At 39.8% G+C, this 9,580-nt stretch overlaps 1 protein-coding gene across 2 annotated transcripts; it reads right to left on the bottom strand.

Moving 5' to 3' along the window:
* Positions 1-1,448: 1,448 nt before the first annotated feature.
* Positions 1,449-8,210, bottom strand: LOC133652462 (uncharacterized). 2 transcript variants are annotated; one of them, XM_062051234.1, is made up of 11 exons: positions 8,156-8,210; positions 4,793-4,870; positions 4,629-4,703; positions 4,188-4,321; positions 3,868-3,985; positions 3,623-3,714; positions 3,440-3,517; positions 3,276-3,350; positions 3,036-3,176; positions 2,762-2,832; positions 1,449-1,790 (listed from the first exon to the last, which is right to left on the bottom strand). In XM_062051234.1, the coding sequence occupies exons 3-11, from the start codon at positions 4,682-4,684 to the stop codon at positions 1,782-1,784; spliced, it is 774 nt and encodes a 257-aa protein (XP_061907218.1). In that variant the 5' UTR covers positions 4,685-4,703; positions 4,793-4,870; positions 8,156-8,210; the 3' UTR covers positions 1,449-1,781. The 2 variants fall into 2 exon arrangements, with proteins under 2 accessions (XP_061907218.1, XP_061907217.1); XM_062051233.1 differs by lacking the exon at positions 1,449-1,790 and having other exon boundaries at positions 2,660-2,832.
* Between the last annotated feature and the right edge of the window lie 1,370 nt (positions 8,211-9,580).

Below are 9,580 nucleotides of genomic sequence, written 5' to 3'. Positions count from 1 at the left end.
TCACACACTCACACACTCACACACACTGCTGTGTCAATCCAAAACACACAACTTATTGGTCTCTTAACATGTTTCCAGAAGAAAAGAAAATGATGGTTTCAAAGTTGGTTCCTTTTGGATGTTCCAATTCAGAAAAAGTGCAGTGTTATTTCTATGTAACACAAAATAAATAAAAATCTATACCAATATTACTGCGTTTGTTTTTATTTGCCAGTGATTTTGATAGGAAGCCATATTACCTTCTCACAATTTACGTTTTCTTTTCTCGATTAAACTCTAGAGTAAATTTGAATAAACTAATCATAGTTGATTTTACCTTATTGTGTATCAATGTATGTTGAATTGCAACAATATCATTTAAGCAAGCCGTAATGTTTGTAGGTGTACTTTATGCATCAGGCGTAACTGTTTTAACATTGTCCACCATAGTGCGTGTTGACGTCAGAGTTCCGTCTTGTACAAAACCGTCGCAATTATTCTTCACCAGGACACTTCACTGCTTTTAGAGCATCATGGTGTTGACTCAAAGCTAGTCAAAAGTCCAAAGTTGTTTTTTTAATTATGTGAATGCTAAAAACTACTTATTTTTGAATCGCGGAGCAACTTTTTCACCTTCGTGAACTTACTGTAAAATTGTGTTTCAAACGTCATTTTTAGTCCACCCATGTTTGTGTCGTTTTGTCATAGTATTTTATTTTTGTGGTAATTTATATCAGTTATTGATACGTTATTTGGTTTGGTGCATGTGTACATTTGATGAGTATATTTGTTACAAACAGATAACCATGGATCACAATGGAGCCCCTGAAGGTCCTGGACCCAAAAGAGGTCTTGCCGACAATATTGGGACCGCCGTCGGAACTAAAATCCGACATAATGACAGACAAGATAAGGCAACTACTATCCACCTCGTCAGTGATCCAGGATTTAACTGTAGCAAACGACTTGGAAGCTCGTCTGTAAAAAAGTTGGGGTTGCCAGCTAGCCTCCCACACAGCAAAAACACTCCGCGGCGGATCCCCCGCGCAGGTATCGCGCTTTCCGGAACGGAACCGCGAAACGGAACCGCGAAACGGACCAGCATCGGCGTCCATTTGCACTCAGGAACGTATCCGCCACGGCGGCAGGTAGCGGATCCGCCGTGGCGGCGCGCTGAATGCGCTCCGCACCCATGATCAAAGCCTTATTTCCGCGGAGGGTGCGCCGTGACGGCGCGCTGCATCCGCTCCGCACCCAAGATCAAAGCCTAACCTCCCGCCACGGACCAGCAATGGACTCATAAAAACCCTGGCTCATCTGGCCGTTTTGGACCCCTTTATCTTATTTTCAAAATCCCTTCTGTTCTTGCTGTAGGATAAAATAGGAAACTAAAAAATTCACTAAGCCCTACTACAGCAATATAGGCTTACATATGCATTGCCTTGTATTTTTAAACTAACAATATTGTCAATAGGCAGAAACAGAAAATGGTCAATTCACTCTATAAAGTAAATATATATAATATATATTTAAAAAGTAAATATACATATTTAATCTATTAGGCTACAACTTCAAGGAAACGCTGCTCCATGCACAGCTAACATATCAGAAAATGAATAACTGGTGAATGACAAGAAGTCCAATAAAAGGTTGTTTATTTATACATATACATCTCTATTCCTCCTGAGGAGGTGGAAGCGGGACTCGTCTCCTCGTTGCCCGATCCCCCGCCAAGTTGAACCACCTGATGGCGTGTTTGGTGACCTCAGCGTCCGTGGCTGACCTTGTCAACACATTTTTACTCACAGCACCTGTAATCAAACACGATTACAAGACAGATACGTTTATGTTTATGGTAGGAAGCATCCAAAGCCAAGTATGCTTACACAATACAAAATATGTGATAGGTATTAAGGAGATTACATTTGAAAAAAAAAACATGACTTAAAGTTACTGGAGGTGGTTAAAATAAGGTGCGTAAACTATGAATTTGTGATCAGGGTATAGGTGTGCAAGACATCCAAAATGCTTAAACAATATCGTTATTTGGTTCCTTGATCAGAGTACTTGTTTGGCTCTGTTGGATGACGGCGGCGGGGGTTTGGGGGTGGGGGGCATAAATAAATATCCATAACCCAACTTTGGGAGGTTGACATTGTTTTCTTATTATATTTGTACTATCATTCTATGTTTGTATTCGTGTAGGCCAGGGGTGTCCAAAGTGCGGCCCGGGGGCCATTTGCGGCCTGCAGGTCATTTTTTAACGGCCCCAGGGCACATTTTTAAAAAATACGATCGAAATAAATAAAAAACATTAAAAGTGGTATTTATAATAATGATAAATGGGTTATACTTGTATAGCGCTTTTCTACCTTCAAGGTACTCAAAGCGCTTTGACAGTATTTCCACATTTACCCATTCACACACACATTCACACACTGATGGCGGGAGCTGCCATGCAAGGCGCTAACCAGCAGCCATCAGAGGCAAAGGGTGAAGTGTCTTGCCCAAGGACACAACGGACGTGACTGGGAAGGTAGAAGGTGGGAGTTGAACCCCAGTAACCAGCAACACTCAGACTACTGGCACAGCCACTCTACCAACTTCGCCACGCCGTCCCATTTAAAGAGCAAACAGGTGAAATGTAACAAGAAAATGTAGCAATGTTTACTCTAATCACACAAAGCTGCCATGTAGGCTGTTTCTTTCTTTAAAAAATAATAATGAATCAAAATCAATGTCATTATGAAATATTGACCTATTCAAGGCTTAAGAAGTTTACCTTCGCAATCAGCTGGTCTTGGTTGTGCTTAATAGTTTCCAGCAGGCTAAGGATGTGGATTACCTCAGGCGCTGTTGACAAACAGCAGTATAAAATTAACATGTTTCAGTGTTTATCCTCATTACTCATAATCCTGACATTAGCTATTGACCTTAGTTAATGACAAAAGTTATTGACAAAGTTTGAAGAAAATATGTGATTGCTTGTGAATTTGAATTTTTTCCAAAATTTGTGGCACAGAATGACCATCCGGTATTTGTCAGTTATTGCTCACCAGAGCAGGAAATGTTGTCGGCCATTCTTCCCCCTCGCCATGTTGGCCTGTAGGCCAGGCTGGATCCAGGCTCCTCTGTCTGCCACATGTTGAGGGCTGCAGGTGAGGGGGGTGGAGGGAGTCGAGGAGGGACTGCCGTTCCTAGTGAGGTGGGCATTGTGAGAGAGCCATCAGTTAACCATGACTGGTAATACCCAAGGGGCCTATCTATACACTAATATTTCAGAGATCAGTCCCTACCTTGTGTAACTCTCTGCATGTTTAAAGCAGGTGCTGGTGAAGGCATATGAATGCGTCCTTCCCCATGGTGAGGTGCTAAGGGAGATAAATTGGTATTAAATGGTTGTGATCTGTTAACCATGGTTACTGGATGCTGAGACATTATTTCAGAGATCAATCTTTACCTAGAAAGTTATCTCCAGTTGAGGAGTCGAGTTGACAAGTACTCATGACTCTTGCTGGCACTCGGCGAGACGGTGCAGCTGGGAGAAGGGATACAAGGAGAGGGGAATATCTTTAGCACTAAGAATGTCAACCATATCTTTTGGTGGTTTTGTTGTTTTCGATGTTAAGAGATTATTCCTTACTCTGCCTGTGCAATTGGCTTGTCAACCCCAGAGATGTGAGGTCACTATTTCCCGGGTCTTCTTCGCTATCATCTGAGTCCCCGAGACGATGGCTGTTGGGTAACCATATCATTAGGATTATTGCAATACCAAAATTGCCAAATATACATATAGTACAAGCATCTCTGGTCTATTTTTGAATGCTACCGGAAATAACCTTCCTATTACTGTAGAAACATGACAAAAACAAGACGGAACACACTTACACTGGCTTCCTGTTCCTTTTTTCTGGCAGCTCCTCGTTCTCTGCCTCAGATTGCAGGTCTGAGGTGTCGCAGCCCTTTCCATATTGTTGCATTATTTTTAATGCGTCTTTGTAGTTGTCTAAAATTTAATATGTTAAAATGAACATGAGTTTCAAATTAGCTGTAGAGCTGAACAGAATATTATTATTATTGATGATGATAAATCAGGTCTCTCTCTTACAAGAGACCTGGTCAGAACATAGACACAATAGGTTATTCCAAGCATAAAGAGAAGCAACTATGACGTTATTTTTAAACAAGAAGATTATGAATTTGCATACCACAAGTTCGGACAACAGAAACGTCAAATCTTGGCCAGTTTGGCTCATGCTGCTCCTCATTTAAAGCTGCCCTTTCAATTCTGTCTGTGTTTTTATAGCTGGGCCAGAAAACCATCCTATCATCATACCATCCACTTGGGACAACCGCAATGTCCCTGTTCATTATACATTTTATCAGATGAAAAGGCACCCTTAATGTAGAAAGAAAGAAAAGGGGTATTTATTCATCGTCAAAGGAACAACGTGGACAAAAGCATGCACAGGTGTTAGTGTATACAAATAAGCAAGTAGGATGAGCTGAGATTTTACCTGAATGGTGCCCCAAGGTGGTAAGAACTATAAGAAAGGTAAACGTACAGGTCATAATAGTCAGAACTTCAGCTCAATCGTAAAGTAGGGTTTGAAATTATGGGTGTAGTGTATACAGAGATCAGTCCCTACCTTGTGTAACTCTCTGCATGTTTAATGCATGTGCTGGTGAAGGCATATGAATACATCCTTCCCCATGGTGAGGTGCTAAGGGAGATAAATTGGTATTAAATGGTTGTGATCTGTTAACCATGGTTACTGGATGCTGAGATATTATTTTGGAGATCAGTCTTTACCTAGAAAGTTATCTCCAGTTGAGGAGTCGAGTTGACAAGTACTCATGACTCTTGCTGGCACTCGGCGAGACGGTGGAGCTGGGAGAAGGGATACAAGGAGAGGGGAATATCTTTAGCACTAAGAATGTTAACCATATCTTTAAAGGCCTACTGAAACCCACTACTACCGACCACGCAGTCTGATAGTTTATATATCAATGATGAAATCTTAACATTATAACACATGCCAATACGGCCGGGTTAACTTATAAAGTGACATTTTAAATTTGCCGCTAAACTTCCGGTTCGAAACGCCTCTGAGGATGACGTATGTGCGTGACGTAGCCCGGGGAACACGGGTATGCCTTCCACATTGAAGCCAATACGAAAAAGCTCTGTTTTCATTTCATAATTCCACAGTATTCTGGACATCTGTGTTCGTGAATCTGTTGCAATCATGTTCATTGCATTATGGAGAAAGAAGCTGAGCAAGCAAAGAAGAAAGTTGTCGGTGCGAAATGGACGTATTTTTCGAACGTAGTCAGCAACAACAGTACACAGCCGGCGCTTCTTTGTTTACATTCCCGAAAGATGCAGTCAAGATGGAAGAACTCGGATAACAGAGACTCTAACCAGGAGGACTTTTGACTTCGATACACAGACGCCTGTAGAGAACTGGGACAACACAGACTCTTACCAGGATTACTTTGATTTGGATGACAAAGACACAGACGTGCTACTGTGAGTATGCAGCTTTGGCTTCTAAACATTTGATCGCTTGACCGTATGTGCGCAACTTTTTTTTGCGTATGTACGTAACTTTTTTAAAAATATATAAGCTTTATGAACCTTGGGTTAGGTGAACGGTCTTTTGGGCTGAGTGATTGTGTGTGTTGATCAGGTGTTTGAATTGTATTGGCGTGTTCTATGGAGCTAGGAGCTAGCAGAGGAGCTAGGAGTTAGCAGAGGAGCTAGGAGTTAGCATAACAAAGACGTAGGTGTTTTTATGCAGGATTAATTTGTGTCGTATTAAATATAAGCCTGGTTGTGTTGTGGCTAATAGAAGTAAATATATGTCTTGTGTTTATTTACTGTTTTAGTCATTCCCAGCTGAATACCAGGTACCGTGAGTATGCAGCCTTGGCTGCTAAACATTTGATAGCTTGACCGTACGTGCGCGTCACGTACGTAACTTTTTAAAAATATATGAGCTTTATGAACCTTGGGTTAGGTGAACGGTCTTTTGGGCTGAGTGATTGTGTGTGTTGATCAGGTGTTTGAATTGTATTGGCGTGTTCTATGGAGCTAGGAGCTAGCATAGGAGCTAGGAGCTAGCATAACAAACACGCAGGTGTTTTTATGCAGGATTAATTTGTGGCATATTAAATATAAGCCTGGTTGTGTTGTGGCTAATAGAGTATATATATGTCTTGTGTCTATTTACTGTTGTAGTCATTCCCAGCTGAATATCAGGTACCGTGAGTATGCAGCCTTGGCTGCTAAACATTTGATAGCTTGACCGTATGTGCGCGTCACGTACGTAACTTTTTAAAAATATATAAGCTTTATGAACCTTGGGTTAGGTGAACGGTCTTTTGGGCTGAGTGATTGTTTGTGTTGATCAGGTGTTTGAATTGTATTGGCGTGTTCTATGGAGCTAGGAGCTAGCAGAGGAGCTAGCATAACAAACACGTAGGTGTTTTTATGCAGGATTAATTTGTGGCATATTAAATATAAGCCTGGTTGTGTTGTGGCTAATAGAGTATATATATGTCTTGTGTCTATTTACTGTTGTAGTCATTCCCAGCTGAATATCAGGTCACCCCCGGCTCTCACAGCATCTTCCCTATCTGAATAGCTTCAACTCCCCACTAGTCCTTCACTTGCACTTTACTCATCCACAAATCTTTCATCCTCGCTCAAATTAATGGGGAAATTGTCGCTTTCTCGGTCCGAATCTCTCTCACTTCATGCGGCCATCATTGTAAACAATAGGGAACTTTGCGTATATGTTCAACTGACTACATCACGCTACTTCCGGTAGGGGCAAGCCTTTTTTTTATCAGATACCAAAAGTTGCAATCTTTATCGTCGTTGTTCTATACTAAATCCTTTCAGCAAAAATATGGCAATATCGTGAAATGATCCAGTATGACACATAGAATAGATCTGCTATCCCCGTTTAAATAAAAAAAATTCATTTCAGTAGGCCTTTAATATTAATGTGGTGGTTTCGTCTACAACGCTAAATATATCCTGTGGTGTACCTCAGGGATCAATATAGGACCTAAATGATTCAATGTCTAGATAAATGACATTTGTAAAGTTACAAAAGATTTAAAGTTAGTATTATTTGCGGATGATACAACAGCGTTTTGTTCAGGAGAGAACACACAGAAGATAATACAAATAATAACAGAAGAAATTAACAAATTAAAAAGCTGGTTTGACAAAAACAGACTATCTTTGAATCTCAGTAAAACTAAAATAATGCTATTTGGTAACAGTAGAAGAGAAAGTCAAACACAAATACAAATAGACGGAATAGAAATTGAAAGAGCAAATGAAACCAAATTTCTAGGTATAATGATTGATGATAAATTGAACTGGAAATCTCAAGTAAAAAATATACAACATAAAGTAGCAAGAAACACGTCAATAATGAATAAAGCAAAACATGTTCTAGACAAAAAATCACTTCATATTCTCTACTGTTCACTAGTGTTACATATCTGAGTTATTGTGTAGAAATATGGAGAAATAATTACAAAAGTACACTTCATTCATTAACGGTGTTACAAAAAAGATCAGTTAGAATAATATATAATGTTGGATATAGAGAACACACAAATCCTTTATTTATTGAATCAAAGATACTGAAATTCCACGACATAGTGAATTTGCAAACAGCTAAAATTATAAACAAAGCAAACTATAACCTGCTACCCAAGAATATACAACAATTCTTCTCAAAAAAAGAGGAGAAAAATAATCTTAGAGAGAAATGTAATTTAAAACATTTGTACGCACGTACAACACTTAAGACTTTCAGTATATCAGTATGTGGAATTAAATTATGGAATGCATTAAGCAAAGCAATCAAACAATGTACTAATATGATCAATTATTTATGCTTACATGTGGAAATAATAATAATAATAGTAAATAAAATAATAATAATAAAAAAAGGTAAATAAAGCATAAAATAGTCTCTAATAAATTAATTAAATAAAAAACAGCATATAAAATATATACATCAGCAAATAACAAAAATATAGATCAAGAAAAAGGATTCTTAATATGTGCAGCAATTTTTCCCACTCACATCACCTCATTTTATATTTTTTTCTACAATTAACTATGCCAAAAAACACATAGACATACCTTTTTTTTTGTAATGGAAACAAAAACAACATGGCGTCACACACAGCTAGTCCACAGTAAACAGGATCTCGAGCTCCACTAAAGAACAAAGAAAGAAATAATACACACTCATATTAATAGCAAAGAACGGCTGTTTCCACTCTGTTAATGTTACGTTGTTATAACGAAGTAATAGCGACCTGGGCCTAAACAACACTGACAATAAAGTAATACGCTTTCGTTTCAACCAGTTGGAAATATGTGGAATATCGTAGCATGTAACCTACACACATTCACAGCGTCTAACAAAAGATAGCCTAAGTTAACTGTATTGAACGATACCCACCGGCTTCACAAAACACAGATAAAAGACAATTTTACAATAGCACGGCGAAAAAATGGCCGCCGTTGTGTGGGTTTTTTGACGAATAACACTCTTTTCCACTTTTCTTCGCTCGGGCCTCACCTCCCGCGTGCAGCCATTTCGAATTTTCTGAATACGTGACGTCAGACGCACGTCCCCATGCAAAGCATTCTGGGAGGCGGCGCTGGAAATAAAAGCCTTTTTTTACAGAATATAAAGTTTTACTGCTAGTCCTAATATCAAACAACGTCATTACAATCATACATAAATGATGATGGAAACACAAAGGCCGATCTTTACTGCAAATGTAGCAACATATCAATAAATCTATACTTACGTTCGTGTTCCAGCAAAGAAAGTCCAGAGATCTTGGCTCATGCACGTACACGCTAGTAGGCGCGTCCACGTCTGCGGGTGCAGACATTGGTCGGCTCAGCGCGCGTAGGCGGAGCCTATAACTCTAGGCGGCGCGCGCCGGTTTAGTTTGTCGCGTCCGCATATGCGAATCAGACACGAGTCCGCTCAGGATCAGCTGTCTGACCGTACAATTTTCAGAGGCGGAGCTGTATCCTCTAGGCAGAGCCAAAACGAATGTGACAGTAACGCGGGTTGGGCGACTTGAAGGCGGATCCGTATAGCAGTCTTCTGCTGTGTGGGTGTCTACTCAAGACTTAGAAAAACTTGTACATGCCTTTATTACCAGTAGGCTAGACTATTGTAATGGTCTCCTTGCAGGTCTTCCCAAAAAAACTGTCAGGCAGCTACAGCTTGTTCAGAACGCTCCTGCTAGAGTTCTAACAGACCAAAAAATGTGAGCATATTACACCAATTCTTAAATCCTTACATTGGCTCCCTGTACATCAGAGAATTGATTTCAAAATCCTCCTGCTCACATATAAATCACTACATGGTCTAGGGCCGAAGTATATCACCGATATGCTCCCACTATATAAGCCCTCTAGATCACTAAGATCTTCTGAGACCAATCTGTTAGCGGTTCCCAGAGTAAACTCAAATCAAGAGAGAGCATCATTCAGTCACTATGCAACAAATAGCTGGAATAAACTTCCTGAAGATGTCAG

This window comes from Entelurus aequoreus, linkage group LG06 (genome assembly GCF_033978785.1).
Source record: "Entelurus aequoreus isolate RoL-2023_Sb linkage group LG06, RoL_Eaeq_v1.1, whole genome shotgun sequence".
Lineage (NCBI taxonomy): Eukaryota > Metazoa > Chordata > Actinopteri > Syngnathiformes > Syngnathidae > Entelurus > Entelurus aequoreus.
Note: the sequence above shows the minus strand (reverse complement) of the source record. Positions and strands in the feature narration are given on the sequence as shown.